We start from the raw sequence: 21,512 nt of genomic DNA, 5'->3' as shown, positions 1-21,512 counted from the left end.
ACCCATAAATATAATGGGTTATGAATAATCAGGCTTTTCACCTTCACATTGTTTTGCTTTGTATGGATTAAACAAACCTATATCACAACCCTAACGAGCAAGCTGAACTTCGGACAGAGACAGGCTAGTTGTTTCCCTCTGCTTCCAGTCTTTATGCTAAGCTAAGCTAATGACCTTCTAGCTCTCCATGCTTGCTTTAAGTGGCATAACTACATTGAGGACTACAAGTCTGAAAATTAAAACATCTAGGGGTGTGGAGTTACAAGTGAGCTCACCAGACCTCTACAGTCTGATCCTCATCCCTATTTGAGGTTAGAGGCTGGAGGTTACATTAGCTGGGCAGTTCAGTTGGTCCAAAACATTGTGGATTTGCATTGTGGGTAATGTAGGCGCAACATTTGTATGAGGGAAGAACACTGCTGGGACTAAAATCTCTGGTTCGGTTGCATTAATTTTCATACTTTTTTGAAGTTAAACTTTGTTTGAGGTAGCTAGTCCTCCTTTCTCTTTAGTCCACCACAGTACTGAATGATTAGTTTTTCTTGAGTACAGGACTTCAGTAGACTACTGCTAGTGATGTCAGAAAGTGGCTGGGTCATATGAAGGTCAGCAGCGGAGGAGGTTCACGGAGAGTTCACCCGCATACATTAGGTAACACCATCGGTCGCTGTGACATAACTAGTTTGAAGCAGGTTGAGTCGAGACATTCGTCAATAAAGAAGCGATAAGAAGAAGAAGAAGAAGAAATAGAAGAAGAAGTCATGGGACAAACTTTGTTATGCAAAACAGCAGCCACCAGATCTGGATGTGATTAACCCAAACGGTTGTCTCTTTGCTGGAGCACTAACAGTCCGCTGGCAACATGCAAACAATTTCTGACTGGGAAATACAGCTCTGTTTGTAAACGCACTTGCTGCTACAGACACGTTTTAAAACACCGTTTGCGTCAAGTAGCCATAAACACCGGTGCAAACTGAGAGAAAGAATTGCCTATGCGGGCAACATGTTTGACTATCTGGAATTTCAAGCTTTCGGTCCCGGAGAAATCACGGACTTCTACACCACCTCCAGCCCTGCCTGCATGCTGCAGGACCAGGAGCAGGATTTGGCAGCCTTCTTCCCCGAGCTGATCGAGACGGACTGGCAGCAGCACCGGTGCTCGCAATGTAAGTTGAAGCTGATGTTGTGGTTCAAACTTTAATCAGTGATGCTTTGGTGAGTCTGTGACCTACATAAAGAAATAATCCGCTTATTATCAAAACATAAATAAATAATGTTAGGTCAAGTTCATTTGAGGTATGTAGCCCAAAATCAGAAACCACAAATGTGCCTTAAAGGGCTTTATCTGCCTGACACCGTCAAAAAGACGTTCATATGTTTGATAAACAAAAAAGTTGTGTTTTACTTTCTTAGACTTTAACAGTTTTACCCCTATGTCTAACTTAACTATATCTTACTGTAGTTTGGTATTTACTTTAAAAAGCAGGTGTTGTGCTACAGCATCAGAATAATCCTCCCGTTGGAATAACATTTCAAAACATTAAGGTCCACAACTAGACAGGTGGAAATATGGGATAAATCCACTGCGTTGTTTTCTGACCAGTTGTGACTTTTTAAATCAACCAATCAGCCAAACTTCATTTGCATGGCATCTTTCATACAGTGTTTTAAAGATGACTGACACTCTGATAATAAGCATTTGTAACAATTTGACTTTAATGCACAACAGAAATAAAAATGATATAAATGATATAAATAAATTATAAATTATTAAAAATGAATAAAATAGGTAAGATTAGATACATTTTATACTTAAAATATCAAAACTTTCAGCTGACTTTAGGCAGGTGCAAGACCATGAAGTGCTTCAAAAATAAGTGAAAGTATATTAAACTCAACACAAAACTGACATTAAACCATGAAAATGCAAGGGATTTCCTGTCAATATAGTATGTTCTTGGTTCAAAATCTCTACACTGTATCCATGTCCACATCAGATTTATTCAGAGATTGATATTTGTTGAATAAAGGTCATTTAAACTCAAAATTTTAGCATTCCACTAATCATCCCTGAAAGACTTACCATACTGCATTACTTTACTTTAAACTCCCTATTTAACATTTATAACCGGTATATAAATATTTAATGAATTGTTTATAAAAGTATGATGTTGTTGTAACCAGATATACATATTTATTAATGTAGTCAACAACTATAACTCATATGGGCACCCCTACTGTAAGTGGAGGTTGTTGTACAAACACATAATGATTGACAATATACACATTTGTAATAATATTCTTCTAAGAGGTTAGCCTTTAACTTTTGACAAATACTGCACATTAATAAATACTTAAAATGTCCTTAAAGCTGCATATACCCACATTATTTTGTGCTATAACTAATTTGTTTATTGTTTTATATGCTGCTTATAATGCCAAATCGGGAGGTAAAGTAAAGTGTTACCTATTCTACTTTTGTGCACTCTTAGTCTATATGCTGTGATGCTTTTCATGGTGAGTTTCTGCTTGCAGGAGCTTTTGTTTTAACAGAAAGGGCGGACATGGAGAGCAGCAGAAAACAGAGCACTGTATTTGAGCACAGAGCAGTTCATGACAGTGTGGTGGTCTGTGTTTGGGCCGGGGCGGGCAGGGCCGGTCAGTTTGGGGTCACTACGGGTTCACCGGACGGTCACCAGCTCAGGAGGTCAGAAGCAAGCCAGACTTGCTACTCAGACGTAGTTTGACACATGTAAAAATGCCCATTTACATGTAAAAGTCCTGCATTGAAAATCCATTAGTATTATTAGCAAGATGTTCTTTAAGTATCAAATGTGCAAGTACTGGTTTTGCAGGGGGAAGAAAACCTATAATGTGTGCCGTCTTATTAGAGCCATTGTAGATGAAATAAATAAATTGTGGAGCTGTGGGAGGGGGATAATATTCCGAGAAAAAACTTGGATATTCTCTGAAAAAATTATTTTTCATTAATTATACAAGACAGTTAAAAATGCTGCTTGAAAGCATCGGTCACAACTTAGTTGTTTAGAAATGTCTGCAGTTGTTCCCCAATGTTTTATGCTTCTGGTCTTTGAACAGGAGGAAGTATCTCATAATTATGGTTAGTGAAAGTACCTTAGATATGACGGCTGTTATTAACATCTGCATACCCTGCTTTTAATTTAGAGTAGCAAGTTAAGCTTTTTGTTGTTCTACACAACCACACCATGCAGGTTCTTTTACTCGCGTCTCCTTATCTTTTCAGGCTCAGTATTTTACAGCTAACTTAAACTTTTTTGTTGATTTAAATGGTTGACTTACACAATGCATTGTCGCACACATCAAATAACACCGTCTAAATTGGGGTGAGGGCAGCCTCTTTCCCTCTTCCCCCGACCAAATCACTTACACCGCCCCACCACACACACTCTCTGATTCTTCTCTCTCCCGCTCATCAGTCAGCTGGGCTTGTGGCATGCTCCTGCATTGTCTTGTGTTGGGGCTAATGGGGGTGTCCTCATTTAACCCTCAGTTTCTAGGTTCAACCAGAGGCCACAGGTTCAAGGGGATGTAGATGAGCAATTTTTCTCATTTTGTCCCCTTTTCAAAATGTCTTTCTTCGTTTTCTGTCAGTATTAGAGCGGTGTAGGTGATCAGAGAGCCGGCAGGGAGGCTGAGTGAGCCCCACAGACTGGGGCAATTCTCCTCTCAAAAGTGGCTGTAAAGGGGCAGGTTGACTTTTGTTAGTGATGGAGTGAAATTATACATTCAACTGGAAAAATGGAGGGTACCAATGTTCTACAATTGTTACAGCTGTATATATTTGATAGAGGTAAATTCTACACGAATACATTTTCATTTCAGCTGGTCTGTGATGTTTCAAGGAAATCAAAGACTGGTGAGTCTTGCTTTCTTTGGAAAGAGTGCCCACTCTCCTATTTATGACACAGTTTCGGCTTCACCTTTTTTGCAAACTGAGCAATATTTATGAGTAAGTGGAGGATGGGATGCTTTTCTCTGTTGCTGCCTGTTGCAGCCTGATAAAGACTGATGAGATCAATGTAGATTTACACAGAAATAGGCCTATACTCTTAGATCATTACTTGACTTTAGTCTGAAATCAAATAGCAGCTTTATGAAACTGAACAGACTGAGTAAGAAGGCGAGTCTGTGCCTCTATGAGGACCATAGGTGAGGATGAACACAGCTAGATTACTTCTCATCTTCAGAATGTTTTTATTTATTTATTTTTATTTATTTGTGTACATATGATTGCGTTTTCTATAAATATTTAATTTTAAAAGGATGTAACTTGCTGTGTAATGTTTGCACAACATCTGAAGCCCCACAGCCCACATTTATTTTCTGTTAGTTACAACATTGTAACAAACATTGTACTTTTTACTTCACTACATCTCGTTAACGGCTATGTCTTTATTGAGGCCATCATGTACTTGTTAGACTGATGAAGGTAAATTGCCACGCAACAAAACAGAGATCCTTTATCTTGTTGCACATTATGTGTTCATAAAATAAAAAATACATATCATCTTTCAGGACCTTGACGGCTCCATAATTTGACACTCTGAAAGGGCCCATTTTGCATAGTGAGTACTTTAAGTTATGATGCTTAAAGTCATTCTAACGCTTTTACTTGTAACAAAGAATTTTTGGTGGTATTTCTGCTTTTACTCGGCTCATAAGCGTCCTTTCCGATGATACTTTGATGCTGCTGTCATGAAATCATATGCTGATCAGATTTCCCTTTGTTAAGTAAAACTCGAAAAGTTTAGACTTACTTGACTTGAATTACGGTATATTATATTCTCCCTGCTGTGCTTGTTATAGTGTTGCATTGTGTTGTGGTGTGTGTTTGCAGCAGTTGGAAGCCAGAGTTCCAGCTCCAGCTCCAGCTCAGACGACCTGTTCGCCAGCCCCCCTTCCCCACTGCCCCCTCCTCGCACTTACAAGCCCTGTTTTGTGTGTCAAGACAAGTCTTCAGGCTACCACTATGGAGTCAGTGCCTGCGAGGGCTGCAAGGTAATGTCAGGCCTGTGGTCTGCTTCACAGCATGCTCTTCACTAAAAACCACTGCTGTTATGCTCTAATAAACTAATTAGCAATGAACAGTATTCTCTCAGACATTCTGCTTTTATGCAAGCAGTCATTTTGTAAATGTGTGTCATGCTCTACAAAAGGAAGATGCCTCAGCTTGGGATGAAACCTTTTTAGTGACTGTAAAACTAATAAGAAAATAATTTAAATAATTAAACAAAAGAAAATAAATATATAGTTAATATGTTTGTAATGTTTAATATATTTTTCCAGGAATGCTTCATTATGTCACATCTGTCTGTTATTGACTGCTGTATTTGCTCAGAGAAAACATTACTACAGGGTCTGAACTTTGTCCTGATAATCCAGCGGGAGTAACATGGTGTTCAGTCAATATTACACTAACAATGACATCCTTCTAGACAACATAAACAAATGTCTTTTCAACAATCGGCTTCCTCTTGTAAATAGATCAGAGATGTCTAATTACACAGATATTTGTAGTTTTGTTTTTGTACTTTTACCCTTCCCTTTCCAGTTAACTTAATTTTAGTCTGTGACATTTTTTTTTAGAATCAAACTTAATTCCTGCTCAAAATCAAGCTACTTAAAGTCATAATGGCTGATTCAAAAGCATAGTACACATAATTGGGGTTTCATTGCTAAAACAGATTATTTGATATTATTCCTAGTTTGATTGGCAGACAAGAAAAGACAACCGAGTGTTTTCTGATGCTGTTAATTTTTTTTTTTTACTAAATATATTTTACCATATACATTAATAATGATTTTTATGGTATAAGTCAACATCTGCCAATGGATTGGCACAAAATTATGTACAGACATTCACAGTTCCCACATGATGTATCCCAATGACTTTGTTGATCCCTGGACCATTCCTCTAGCCCCACCAGCAGGTCAAATATTTCACTTTTTCAGTGAAAAATATCAATATCTGATGGATGGATGGATTGTTTTTATTATAATAAATAAAGAAAATGTAATTATACGTTATACATTCAAACAGGATATTTTATTGTGTTCTTTCACATTAGTCAGTTGTTGATTTTTACACAGAAAAAACACAAATATGACTATAAACTCTTCAAATATAAGGGTAAATACATCTGTTTACATTGTCAAAACAATTCCAGATTAGGCCTTAAAGTTTAGGCAGGATTATTTTCATACTCTGGTAACTTACGTCATTAACTTCTTCTCTCTACTCTGCCATTGCCTCTGCAGGGCTTCTTCCGCCGCAGTGTGCAGAAAAACATGGTGTACACCTGCCACCGGGACAGAAACTGCATCATCAACAAGATCACCAGAAACCGCTGTCAGTACTGTCGGCTCCAGAGGTGCTTTGCTGTGGGAATGTCCAAGGAGTGTAAGTGTCTGATCCGCTCTGATTCAGCAGCAGGCCTCATGAGACTTGTTGTCTAAAACGTCCTTTTTGACTCCCTTTTATGTTGAACATATGTGGCATCTGTTGTAGCATTTTGTGAGATTCCAAAATAAGACAGTCGCTATCCACAAGAAGGATTTATCTTCGCTACCAAATGTAAATGTATTTAGAGGAAATAATGACATGGTAGATAGTAGATTGGTAGACATTTGGTAGGACAGTTTATTGTAGATGCACTTATTAAATAGAAGAAGATGCCAGAGGTGACTCTCAAGGTTGTAAATGTGAATCAACTCAGGTTTATCATTTGTGTTACATGTTCTGAGAGAAAAGCACAGTAAGGGAAATGCATATTTAGACTTTAAAAACTACTATACTGATGGTGTGAATACACATCTTTAGCTATCTTACAACAGGTAACTTACCAACAGGTACACTCCTATTTTAATCAATTCAACAGTTTAAACAGGCTGCATAACAGCAAGTCTAATTTATTGTTTACGCAAAATACAGGTGACCTTCACTCTATACTGCACTTGAAGTTGAACCCATCCTGTGTAGAGACAGACGGAGGACAGAAGCTGCCTCTGCTGCTCTAACATCCTGCTTAATCTACCCAGGCTGTGTAGACAGAAATCACAAAGTAAATACGTCAGTTTGAGTCAAAATTGTAAATCAAATTGAAAGGTACATGGTTTTCTTTGGACATTGAATAACATCCGGTTCTCTAAGTGATAAATATCTGATAATCTCGGTTTTATGAGGGTGTGTGTTGTTTTTATTATATGAAAACACTTTAACCTCGACCCTATCCAACCCTACTTTCCCAGGTTTTCGTGTCTAAGTGACTAATGGGGACAATCATTTTTGAAATTGGTCCTGTGTTGATTGAGAACGCTGCAGCTGGCCATCAATGTAGTCCCTTTTGTCTAACCAGAAACAGCTGTTAAATCGCGTTATACCGTGCAGATCATCGTATTTCATTCACACTCGACAGAAACAAATTAAAACTCACCAAAACTGTCTTGGTTTGTCCACTGTTTCAACAATCACTTACAATGGTTTTGTTGATATAAACCCTTAATTCACAGAGTTATAGACGCATTTAAAAAAATTTGAATATCGTGGAAAAGTAAATTTTTTCCCCGTAATTTAAGTCAAAAAGCAAAACTTTCATATATTCTAGGTTCATTACACATAAAGTGAATTTTTTTTTTGATGATTAAATCAAAAATCCATTTCTTTATTATCTTTATTATTTATTCGACAAACAAGATTTTTTTTAAAGGACATTTCTGAAAGTAAGCATTATTGGTCACTTAATAGGGATACTGTCTTGTTACCATATCATATCACATTTTTCTGTCCATGTAGCAAAGCAAAAATACAGATGGAGAATAATGTAACATGAAATTTATCCAACTACATATTTTACAACATTGACCAGGGAAACGCGTTACTTCTCTCAGTGACTATGGCCATCTTCTAGCTAAAGCCTTTAAATGACAGTTCATTTTCATTGCTAAAGTTGGAATAACTTTACCTGTCCAGGAGAAAACAGGCAACTTCAGCGCTACTTTGAAAACATTGGTCTCGCATCAGTGCCTTCCATCTGGGAAAATCCACACTGATGTTTATATCCGTGATATATACGTTTATATCACTTCTTTGACGACAAACATTCACGCTCCGTCGGTTGTGCTAAATAATACGTAGGCCTATTCTCCTCCATTTGTCCAAATTTCACATCTCTTCTTACTTATAATAAACCAGATGACTACTCAGAAACTGTATAATATTATTATTATTATTTCCTCTTATTAATTCTTCTTCGTACTCATTCAACATAGTGATGAGCCTCTACACTGCCCGGAATTATACAAGAAGAAGAAGAAGAACATAGTGACGACTACTGCACGGCAGTTTGTCCATTTACGGCTACTGTAGAAACATGGCGACCTCCATGTATGTGGGACCCGCAGTTATGTAGAGAGAAATGGCTCATTCTAAGGTGACAGAAACATAATAGTTCAATATGTAAGGCCTTTATATACCACTGAAAAAATATTTTATTGCATTTCTGTCAATAAATCCTCAGAAATATTACACACTGAACCTTTAACTTTGTAAGACAAACAGTATTTTTTTCACAGCTTTATGGGTCAGTTCACCTGAAGTTTGAAATCCACCCAGGGTGTAATCCCCCACTAATCACTAACCCACCGCTTTTCAGTCTTCAGTTTGATTTACTCATTAAAATCTCTCAACAGTGAAACTGCCAAAATCCAGACGAGAGAAACTCTGGGTTTATAAAAATGTTGAAACATTATCACCTTCTATTATTACCATGTGCACTAACAGCAATACACTTAAAGAGAAGCACTAAGTTGCCTTACGAACATCAATCAAAATAAGGCAGTAAAGAACCATGTTTAAATGTGATTTTAAGTAGGAATTAGGCATTAATTATACAGCAATTATCAAATTTCACCTATTTTGTTAGACTGCTCTTATAATAATAAAGATGCAATATACAAAGCACAGAAAAGAAATTTACCATAATATATTATTTTTTGGATTGACCAAACCTAAGCTCTTGTGGGATCAAATGAAATAGAGACAGCTAAAAGCAACGACAACATCTTTTGGGATTTAGTGCTAACGTTAACAAGCTTGGCAGACTACCTTCCATTTTTTTTATTTAATCACTACTAATACATTTAATTAAAGTCATTTCTTTTTTTCCTTTTTTTTTTCCAGTGGAAAACAAACTTAACAGCACGATGGGTCCTCCCAAATGTGTATTGTCATCAGCTGTCTAAGCTATCTAAGTCTGGGACAGATGACTTACATAGCAAAAAAGTTACATATACAACACCATGTTTGATTGAAAAGGGGGGAACATCTTGCACCAACATTTTCCAGTCAGAGGCGCAACATGGAAATTGACAGCACGTCCTCTAGCAATGCCGGTCCTCAGATGTCAGTTAAACATCGTTACCCCTGAATTCCTGGATAATATATAGAAGGACCTGAACTTGTCAGAGCGGATTACTATGGTGGAATTTAAGTCAATTGCAAAGGATTGAGTAACCAGTACTCTTGGTCATTATGATTGTGCCTGTATTTTCACTGGAAATGGTTTATTGGACATATTAGATTGTATGTTTGTTTGTATAGTTTGTGTGTTTGTGTTTCTTGTTGTTACAATGTTTATGCTTGGCCAGGTCCCTCTTGAAAAAGAGATTTTAACCTCAATGACACTTTACCCTGGTTAAATAAAGCAGTGCCCTATGAAATCTGTTTAAATTTTTCCCCAAATTCTGAAATCTGCATTTTACAGTTTAGGCAAATTTTGTCATCAGAAATAGTATGTGAATTGTCCCCTATTAAATAGAATATTACTTGATATTTCTTCCCACGGATCCTCTGGAGTACAGCCTCCATAAGTTGCTTGGCTTAGCTTTTTATTTAACAGAATAACGGACTCCGCCCGCACAGCCACAAAGTCTTCAACGTCGCGTTGCGTCTTGCATCTGTCGATGTAGTTGCACTTTTGAGAGTTTGTTGAAGTGAAAAGCTCTCACTAGTGTGCCATCTTCGGGATGACGGTATGTGTGTGTGCATGTCCACTCTGGGTGAAACACGGACACAGAGAGCAGAGGAGAGAAGCAGAGTGCTTGGAAATACACATACATGAAAACAAAACATAGCAGTGTAGTTTTTCTGTTTGTTTGGCCAAAGTGCTATAATAGTAACTATATATATACTTATAGTGCTAGGGACCGATTCCATTTTTATGTTTACCTGCATGTCCAGACAAACATAGCAGTAAGAGGGAGTGAATTAACCCTTTTAAATATACATTTTCAGATGCCTCATTGAGTCTCAGTTCTCACTGATCTCCACCAGCACCTAAGAGCCTTGACTGTGCAACAGAAACAAAGTCAAAGTCTCTGTTACCCACAAGTGCAGTGACCTAGATAACTCAGTGTGTATTATCCAGAGGGAGCCGAGGGCAGCGATGTGAAGGATCCACCCATCCACATGTTCTCATTGTTACAGCTCTGCACTCAGACACACACACATTACATAAATACATCACATGTACCATACAGATAGATGCTATGTAACTGCTTGCCGACTGTCTCAGTCAATGTGTAATGCGATCTCACTTGGAGTGTTTACACAATGATGACTGGATGTAGGGCATCCGGGAAGGATGACGAGGGTGTGTGTGTGGGTGTGGGGTTGGTGGTTAGCAAGGCAGAGACGAAGGTGTTGCATAATCCTGAGCTCCTCTGACATGTGTAGCTGCTTGGGCCAAGTCAGTGGGACGTATTGAAACATGTTGACACCATTACTGAAGTGATTATGAAAGGCTGACCTGGTTAGGCTGCAATAGCCTGCTTCACGTGCACACAGGAGAAACACGTAATCCACACAGCTCAAAGCCAACTGTCTTTCTTGGAAACTATTTTCTGCCGGAGAAAGAGTTCCACAGAAGACCACTGACAGTGAGTCATTCTGAGATGCTTTAAGAACCACAATTGAAATTCCATTTGTAGTTTGATGGAGGCAATAGTCCAAGTGCACTACATGGCCAAAAATATGTGGAAACATCTGTCAACATACTTCTTTGTACTTGAGACAGACAAGGCCCCTTAATTAGGCTGTTATGGTGTGTACTTTGACAGAGTTGTGTCTTTAGACTGCAGCCTTATTTTGCAGTAACATTTAGTAGTAAAAAGAATTTAAATATAACTTACTGAAACCTCTTCTGACACTGTAAAGGGCATGGAAAAGTATGGCTTTTAAAGTTGAATGGACATTTGAAATCTCCTGCAGCAATTGTGTATATATTATATATATATATATATGTAAGAGGATAAAACCATTTTAGGACTTATGTTTGTCTAAAGTTCAAGCCGCTGGGTGGGCATTTCATTTTGTACTTGTTGAATGGCATCTGAGAGCATTGCTAGGTGATAGATTGTTTATATACCATTAGCAATTTATGAGATTAATTAAGGTTAATTAAGTCTTTATTGAAGATCTAACCAGAAGTGCAAAAAGCATTAAAGTGCAGAGTAATGAACATATGTATAGAGTCAACAGTAAGGTGTAGATATAAAAACGCTAAATTATGTACAGGATGAACAGCCTGATATGAATATGCTAAGATACAGTATTATACAGTATGAACAAAAAAGATTTACAATGCAAATAATGACAACAGTGAGACATTGCATAAATAATTAACAGCTTGAGATAAGATATCAATATAGTGCATACACTCTAGATCAGATGCAGTATAAATATATATGGATATGTGAAAGCATATTATGTACTAAAGGTAAGTAAGTGTAAGTTTGTTTTCCACAAACAAAGTGGAAGCTAGTTAGCTTAGCTTGCTACAGGTAGCACTGATGCCACATCTGATGTTACCTTTTGTTACTTTAAGCTGTCTCTCTCTCATGAGTCCAGATGGCAAAACTCACAGCCAATCCAATAAACCTGTAACCTCAGCACTCCACATTACTCTGCGACTGTAATCAAGCCACAGATTTACATGTATATGTATGTATGTGTGTGTGTGTGTGTATATATTACACACGTTGGATAGATTTCTATGCAATAATACAATTAAGTTCCTTCTATAGATCCTGTTGCTGTTGCGTAGTTTTTTTGTACATATCACTGTATGATGTCACTCCCAATAATGTAAAAAAAAATTGTAATCATGGAAAGGTTTGTGTCCCATTGTCAATGTCAACGACCATATACAATTTTTGTTCAATGCAAAATAATCAGTTGAACCGATGTACCATTGTTTGAACAGTTTGAACTTATTTCCTAAATAATGTATCATAAAAGGTGCATCATCATTTTCCTCAGCAGTGAGAAACGACAGAAACAGAAGGAAGGGGAAGAAGGAAGAGGTGAAGATGACCATCATGGAGACGTACGAGCTAACTGCAGAGCTCGGCTTGATAGTGGAGAAGATCTGCAGGGCTCACAGAGAGACCTTCCCCTCTCTTTGCCAGCTGGGAAAATACACTACAGTGAGTCACGACATGAGAGCTGACTATTAAATTAATGTTCCTCTATGGAGAGAAAATAATCTGCTGAGAGGAAAAGCTGTGCTCTCAGTGCAGTGGTTAATTTCATTTAGATATGCATTTTATGGTTAATTGTTGAAGGTCAATATGATTTTAACTTGAACGATTTTAGCTGTCAATAGAAGATTTAACAGGAAATATACATGGAAGTGGAGAACTTGTTATTATTAATCTACAAAATATGACTTTTCCACAAACCAACACTGCAGAAGCAAAACAGGTATTGAGTTGAGATATTTTGTCAATCAAATTGGAAACAGTACTTGGTAGATCAGTATTCAAATATGAGCATGTTCACATGCTGTAGTTTTCATTTGTGCCAAGAAAATAAACATAGAATTAGTCACGACTAAACTTTAATAATTATTCATTAAGGCTTTATTGTATTGGTCCATAATTTTCAAATAATTTCCCAGGAGGTTTCCTTATAAGAACAATGTAATTTATCACTAAATATAGGGAAAATAGATTTCTGAGCTTTTAATTTAGTTAGGATTTAATCAGTTGAAGTGATTTCAAGAGTTTTCCTTGAAAGAGCTGCTCCATTTCAATCCAATATTTAATTTACTATTTATTCATTTATTATTGGAAACTTGATTCTTCATACATGTTTAATTGTATGCTTCCCTGTAGACAAATTCTTGCAGGCTGCACTAACTAAAAAGACTGATGCTAGTAAGTAATTGGAATTAATTCACTAGAAATGTACCAGTAGTAGACTGTGCTGGATGCTTACTACGGATTTGTGGCCCTTTTTTAATCACTTATGAATGCTTTTATTCCTTATAGAAGATTGGGGCTGGGGTTACAATAAACACACAAAAAGAACATTCATTTTCCAAACTGTGACTCATGCCACTATTAAAAATAACTGCACGTCCCTTCATGACTAAAAACGAAAAACTTCCCGGTGTAACACAATACAGTAATCCAACTGGTATAATGTGTCTGGGTGTGACCTTTTCAGAAACATGTGAATGTTTTTCACATCACATGTTTGTGGTTTGACAAGTCAGCAGAAGTGAACTAACAGACACATGCAGTGTGTTGTTCCATTTAAGAAAAAAAAAAAACGTTCTGCTTTGAGAGTAATCAGGAAACCTCTGACTCTTAAATACTTTGTGTATTCATCATTTTTTTCTTTCATTTTTTTGATTCTAATGTTTTCCTTTTTAGGGTTAAAAATCGTCAAGTTTAATTCATTTACCATACTGGAGAAGTCATAGTTGAAACATTTGTGCATTTTGATTAGTGATAGGACGATATCTAGTATTTTAAAATAATCGACATCTGCCCATACCTGCACTCACAATGATAATATATCATCCTAAATGACAATTGGAGCATTAAACACACCACATTTTCTGCTCCATTTTATAGTGGAAATGTCTTTATTTATATAAAGGGAAACAAAAAATTCAGCTGGCAGATGACAATTCATAAATATAAAAATATAACAGAATAAATAATCAGCAGCTAAGTTACGTTTTTGGGCAATGCACATTTGTTTATTCTATATTCTAAATTGCATTGCATGTTTTCTTTTTGTGCAAATAAACCTTTCTCAAAGCATTTTCATTTGTTAGTTAACATTTCTTGGTGCAAGCTATTTTTCAGAACATTTTTAACAAATTCAGCCAGTTCAAAATGTGGTGGCGACGTGTCTTCACTGTCCTCAGTGTAAATGACACCTACATCAGTAGAAAATTACCTGCCCAGCACCAAATAGAAGTCAGACAACGTTAGCGACTAGATAATAAACATAATAAGGCAATGAACAGCGACAGTAAAGCCAAATATGTCCAGTAGAAAACAGAGCTGAATATTGGACTCACATTCATCAGATCTCCAGAAGCACAGCTCCAAATGAATGGTAATGTTTCTCCATATCTGTTCTATCTTTAAATAGACAAGTGTCAGACACTTTCACCCTATCTCTTATATATCACCTTAAGGTGACTATATGTAAATGTTGTCTGTACAGCTTGTTGCGCTGCTGCCAAGTGGCCAAAATAACAATAATGGCTGCTTTTCTTGTAAAGATGATGCTTTTAAATTTAGATTATTAGTGTGTGGTAATTTAGTCAAATGCAGAGGCATTTGAAATGTATGCTCACCATCAACCCACAATGAAAAGAGCAGGTGTTGGTGTTTAATTCGGACATATATTTATAATCACATCATGTATTTTTAGCGTCTTTATTGTGTTTTTTTTTAATCCTGCATCTTCCTTGAGACGTGAACATCAACATCGCTTTAACAATAAACCGACCAGTATTATTTTTTACTTAATCAAGAACTCCAGCTCAGACCACAGGATCCAGTTGGACCTCGGGCTGTGGGACAAGTTCAGCGAGCTTGCCACCAAGTGCATCATCAAGGTGGTGGAGTTCGCCAAGCGAGTGCCTGGTTTCACCGGCCTGACCATCGCAGACCAGATCACTCTGCTCAAAACTGCCTGCCTGGACATCCTGGTACTTTTTGTTTCCTAAAATAACTTTCTACTTAAAGATTTGCCGTTGAGCCCTTTAAAAATTAAAACAAACTGTAGTAGAAACTTTGTGATCATGACTGCAATGATGAGCTGTAGGTCTACCTAGTTTTATTTTACCTGCATCCACACAAGTATTTTTTTAAATGGAGTGACATGAATTACAGTTGACTCACGCTGTCAACCAACATTCATGCCAAAGACAAACTCACAGGCAGGCTGACAGAGCAGCCCTCCAAAAAAGTGTGTCTCTTCTTTCATTCTCCTTCTTCCTCCGTTCCTCTCCTCATTCACTGCTAAGTCTGTCTGTCATCATCACCATCAGGGCCTGATTATTTAATCTGACACTCTGCGATAGCCTTACATGCCAACCTTGAGACCTAAAATATAGAGAGGATATTGGGGGGGTATTGGGGTCCTTCATAGAGACTTTGATTCCTGTGTTCTGGTGACTTTTAATGAATCAAAATAAAAATAAAAAGCACACTGCAACAGCATTTTTATAATACTTTTAATCTTAGTTATTTGCAGGTAAGAATACACTATTTACATACTGTAAATAATTCGCTCCTCTGGCATGAACTTGAATCTCTGGCATAAACTTATTCCAGGACATCTGCAATTTGCTTGCGTATTTCTTTCTCATTGCACTCTCCATTTCTCCATTTCTGCTTAATCCCTACCTTTACAACTGTATTTTCTTTATAGGCTGTTGAATTAAAATAGATCTAGAGAAATTACTGAAAGAAAGAAAGCTGTTTGCTTAATGGACACCAGTGAGTGAACACTGTAATCAATAGTTGTTTTTGAAGGTGCGTGTGTGACCTTTTGATATGATTGATGTTTGAATATAAAGATAATCATTTAAACATCTGAGCAACTATGCCGAGACAGATACACAAATGAAACGGCATTGCCACTTCCAGTATGTGCATTTGTTAAGCACCATTCAATTAAATATGTTACACTGCGATTTTTGAAAAAGTCCAGAGGGCCAAGCATGCTTTCCTGATTTTTGTTTAAAACTTGTATTAATGTTATTCATCAGAAACAGTTCACAGTAATAAACATTAATTAAAGTGTAGTTGAGCAGTAGTTAAGATTGATGTTAAAATGGCCATGTCTAAAATCTGAAATTTCTCATATATGATTTACAATTAGACACATTAAACAAACAAAAGGTAAAGTTGTAAAAAAAGGCAACATCTTCCAACAGGAAAAGGCTGACAAGACCAAGAGTCCACAGCAGTGCTAGCAGCTCTGTGTGGCTGTATTTAGGCACAGCGATGGTTTGAGCTAAATGCTAACATCACTATACTGACATGCATACAATGACACACTGATGCCTAGCAGGTGTTAATTTACCATGTCTACCAGCTGACTTTAGCATATTATCCTGCTAACATTTAATAATTAGCACTAATTGGTATGCCATTGTTTTGTCATTATGTTAAAATAATATCTTTAAAAAAATCAAATCAGTTAGGGGAAGTTTTGATGACGTGATACTTGTGTTAAACACGTTTACATTAATCATATCTGTCTTATACTCTTCTCTTCCACACCCTGTTCTTCTTCCATCTAGATCCTAAGGATTTGCACTCGCTACACTCCAGACCAGGACACCATGACCTTCTCCGACGGATTGACCCTGACCCGTACTCAGATCCACAACGCTGGATTCGGACCACTGACAGATCAGGTTTTCACTTTTGCCGGCCAGCTGCTGCCACTGCAGATGGACGACACAGAGAGCGGCCTCCTCAGCGCCATCTGTCTCGTCTCTGGAGGTACTGAAGCTCAGATGAAAATACAACCTTAGGACAGGTGTTACAGAAACCAACTGGAAAGAAAAAAATCTCAAATGTTGAAATTAGATGCTTATGATTGGTCTTTTCTGTTTCTGTGAACAGACCGGCAGGACCTGGAAGAGCCGTCTAAGGTGGAGGTGCTTCAGGAGCCGCTGCTGGAGGCGCTGAAGATTTACTCCCGCAAACGGAGGCCAAGCATGCCCCTCATGTTCCCCAAGGCTCTCATGAAGATCACTGACCTGCGCAGCATCAGCGCCAAAGGTCAGGAAGCAATGCTCTTCTTGTAAATCGTTGTCGTAAAAGCTCTGTAATTACTTGCATAATCATTTGTTAATTGAAGAAATTTAAGCAAGATAATGTAGCTTTTGACAAAAGAAATTAATATCTAATATAAGCAATAAAACACATCCCTGTCAGTTCAACTACAGCCTTACTGGTTCTGGTATGACCAGTAGCTTATGGTGGCTAATGTTAGCAAACTGTAGCAAGATATTGCTGTGCTGTGTATCATTACTGGCCCACTTATCTGACTTTGTTACTCTTCTCTAGTCTTACCACTGTTAAACTACATTTTAGTATTTACCTTTATCCTGTCATTACCACTAGTGACCACAGAAATTGCTGTTCAGCAAAAGTTACATAGGCCTGGTTTAAAGGAAAACACTATAATAAAAATAATTGGCTGTAATAACATTTTACTCACTTTTTTATTTATGAGCTCTGAGGACACAGCAGACGAAAATGCCCACAAATTAGCAGGAGAGCAATAAAACAGGCAGCAAAAGCCTCGTACCATTAAATTAGAGCATGAAAAAGGACATGCGTAGGTTGGCACAAGTAGCAATGTCAGCATTCCAGCTGGTCGTAAACTTGTAAGGCAGAATCGCAGAGGACCTCCCCATAGCACGAATTTTGAGACATCCAGCATGATGAACCGCTAAAGAACAACACAAACACAAACACAAATGCTATGAGAGCAGTAGCAGTAGCGTCATGTGTTTATAGCTTACAAGCTTCAAAGCATTTGTTAGAGTTGAAGCCGCTCTGATAAAAAAGCAACCTCCATCAGATACCATCAAGCTAGAGAGAGGCTTTGAAAGAAATTCATGTTTCTATGTTGTTAAAACTAACCACAAGAATGATGTAATGTTGATTTGTCTTGGAAATTCACTGCTACATTTTAAAAACCTCCTTTCTGATCATGACATTACTGTGCTCTTTATACTTTATCTCTGTATTCTGTGTGTGAGCAAAGTGTAAGTCATTGTGGAATCAATCAGCAGTTTTTGGTCTGGGATTCCAAAACGTTTAGCCTCCTGGAGGTATTTAGAGCCAACTTCAGTGAAATATTTCTAATAATGACATAAACTGGCTGTAATGTGTGCTTTGTAAAAATATGTCCCTTTCCACAGGAGCTGAGAGAGTGGTGACTCTTAAGATGGAGATCCCGGGCTCCATGCCCCCTCTGATCGAGGAGATGCTGGAGGATCTGCAAAACCTGGAGAAACACCAGAAGAAAGACTCGGAGGAGAGCAAAGAGGAACAAAACACCAGCCAACACACACACAAACCTTCTCATCACAGCACATGAACTCCTCTGACTTCGAACGCTGAAGCTGCTCAAAGGACATTGGCTCCTGCCCTCCCATCCAGAGAAAACTCTAAAGCTAATGATACACGGAGCAACTTTTAGAGCAATGTTGCTAGGCAATGTTGCCGTCAGTGGGCAACCGGGAGGGGGGGCAACAACCAATCAGAGGCGCAAATCTATTGCCAGGGACACAGACACTGCAGAGATGGACACTGAAACTTGTGCAGCTGTTATCTTGGCATCAACAGTTATTTTTCTTATGTAAGTAAAGTGAAAAACTGAGTAGATAATGTGGTTAATTTGCCATAATTATTACATACATTAATTCAATTACATACATACATTTCATCTTTCTTTCTCAGCGTTTTCAAACACACACACACACACACACACACAACAACTTACCGGTGTAAAAAGACGGCTCCACTGCCATGCCTGAGAGATATTGCTCAGCAAAATTGCTCAAAAAGTTGCCCCGTGTTATCATCAGTTTAACAGTATAAAGTACAGATGCAGTCTAGAGGGTTACTAATGTCTTACCTCAGTTTTTGGTTGGAGAGCTGTTGATGAATATTCACAGGCTAGTTGGCAAAACATCATGTGCTTAAAGAAGAGATTCAGTTGTTAAACGACTACACTGATGACAGAAGAGCTAATTCCTTAATTCAAACTCAGTTTCGGGGCAGGGGGTGCAGTAAAGTTTACTATATCACAATTAAATTTTTTAAAAACCTCCTGACAGGCACCTCATAACACCTGAGCGTCCAACTTTTCTGTGTCAGGTTCCTACTGTATTTATATTTGCATGAGATATCACATGAATTTTTACCTCATTAAACAACAATGCCTTTAGCATTAGTGTAGCAAAGATCATAAACATATGGACTATTATATGGCAATTTCTTTGAGCTTTTTTCATATTATGTGATTTTTTTCACATCTCTCACCGTCTTCTCGTTTGTACACACAATTTATAGACTTCCGTACGTAAACAGAAAGCTTACTGCACAAAAGGGAAACATAAACTTGACTTAACTCATGAAGGTGAATGTTATAACTGGCATTAACAAATATCTCAAGTGTATATAGCTGAAATAATAAAGGAAAATGAGAAAGAACGTACAGATACAGCAAATACATCCATAAAACACCATGATGCAGTTTAAAGGAATAGTTTGACATTTTTGGGAAAAATGCATATTCTCTATTTTGCCAAGAGTTAGATAAGAAGATAGTTAATACTTTCGTGTCTGTTTAATATGAAGCTGGAACCAGCAGCCAATTAGCTTAGCAGAAAGACTGGAGCTGCTGTGATACATTTTGCTGGAAATCTGTCGATTGTTTTGCCATAACAAATATAAAGAGTCTGTACACTGTAAGTAAGCTAATACACTGTATTCACTATATTCTATGACACATATTATAAAATGTGCCAGATGGCATATTTGCAGTTATTGGTGGGCCTGGATATTGTTCGAAATGTTCAACTTTCTGTATTGATACTCAAAAGATGTTTTTTTTTATATATATACTTTACTTGATAAGTTCTATATAAACATGTTTTTTACAAAAAAAAATTTCATTTAACAAAATATCACCTCATCACAGATAGCTGTACATGAATTTTGCCTAAATAAAATGCTGTGTACTCTAGAAATAATACTAATAATTTGAAAAAACATGAAATGTAAACCAGACAGTTTGATTAGAAATGTATCTTTACTTGGAGGTAAAGAGATTATGGGTCTATTAAATAAGTGGTCTAATGTTGAACCATCATTGTCTTAAATAGGAATAAATATACAAAATCAGAAACTTAATGATATTTGTGCTTAAATAAATGTACATTCCATGAAACAGGATGTTGTTCAATGTATGAAATATCTCCTGTTAGCGGCTGAGCAAGCAGACTTTGTACTGTACTGTAACTTGTGCCTACTCTAAATGTGCCAACATCTTCCATATCTGGGAATTTAATTGCCAATGCACCAACCAGAAACAAATTTCATAAGATTTTTGTTGGTCTATTAAAGTCTTGTGTACTGGATTCCATTTGCCTGTTTCATGTTTCCACTGAAACTTTTGTTATTTCTGAGTTGACAGAGCAGTACATGCTTCATGTTGAGGATCTGTGAGGTTGTTTAAGGTTAGCTCGTCTTCTCTCAAAAGAAAGGCTCATACTGCCTCCTATGGTTCCTGTTAGGAATTGCACTGCTGCACATTTAATAGTCAACAATGAGTTGATCTGTTCTGTATGTAAATTCTAGATTTAGAAAATAAAGAAAAATAAGAAGCTAATTTTAATACTGTTATGTTAATGGATTACTTAAGGTGTTTCACATATTTCATAATTCACATTTCATAATGGGCATGTAGTTTACTTTCAGTAAACCTTAGATTTAACATCCAGTCTTCACCCAAATTAGCAAAAATAACAGGAGAAATGTTAACGCCCAAATACATTTCACACAAATACATATCAAGATTAGATTAGAAAATTTAAAGATTAGAAAAGTCCAAGAAATGAAAACAGATTGTCTATTAAAACTTAACTTAAAAATTAATCAACTAACGAGCCCTCAGATTTATCTCACCCTTCGGAGAGGCACCACCTCGGGACTAAACTACATAACTGTAATGTATATAAAGAATTAAAACTAGCTCCATCTCGAGCAGCTACAACACTAAAATGCTACTTAGGTATTGATGCAACAGTCTTCAGAATCTAATAGTGTCACATAATATATCAGGCACAGGTGACATTTTATTGCAGAGTGAGTACTTTAAGGACATTTGTGATTACACTTTTACTTCAGTAAGATCATAAATGGAGAAAATGTACTTGCAATGGAGTATTTGACATTACTGTATTATTACTTTTTTAGTAAATTATCTGAAATCTTCCACCACTGCTCACTATATCTGCTATACAAACGTTATGTAAATGTAACAAATGATCACAACTGGACATTGTCTGCATTAAATACTGTGTCTTTAATATCATAATCTATCATTTGAGTATAGTTACTCCTTACTG

At 37.1% G+C, this 21,512-nt stretch overlaps 1 protein-coding gene across 2 annotated transcripts; it reads left to right on the top strand.

The window, feature by feature from the left end:
• Positions 1-492: 492 nt before the first annotated feature.
• On the top strand, positions 493-20,522 carry LOC119897063 (retinoic acid receptor beta-like). Of its 2 annotated transcripts, none has more exons than XM_038710607.1 (8): positions 493-1,166; positions 4,880-5,040; positions 6,301-6,442; positions 12,362-12,525; positions 14,880-15,056; positions 16,659-16,863; positions 16,987-17,145; positions 18,297-20,522. In XM_038710607.1, the coding sequence occupies exons 1-8, from the start codon at positions 1,004-1,006 to the stop codon at positions 18,473-18,475; spliced, it is 1,350 nt and encodes a 449-aa protein (XP_038566535.1). In that variant the 5' UTR covers positions 493-1,003; the 3' UTR covers positions 18,476-20,522. The 2 variants fall into 2 exon arrangements, with proteins under 2 accessions (XP_038566535.1, XP_038566534.1); XM_038710606.1 differs by having other exon boundaries at positions 499-1,166; positions 12,359-12,525.
• The last annotated feature ends 990 nt before the right edge of the window (positions 20,523-21,512 follow it).

Source organism: Micropterus salmoides, unplaced genomic scaffold (assembly GCF_014851395.1).
Source record: "Micropterus salmoides isolate LMB-PRFRI ecotype aquatic unplaced genomic scaffold, ASM1485139v1 Ms_hic_scaffold_11, whole genome shotgun sequence".
Taxonomy (NCBI): Eukaryota; Metazoa; Chordata; class Actinopteri; order Centrarchiformes; family Centrarchidae; genus Micropterus; species Micropterus salmoides.
The sequence above is the reverse complement of the archived record's forward strand: the minus strand, read 5'-3'. Positions and strand labels throughout refer to the sequence as shown.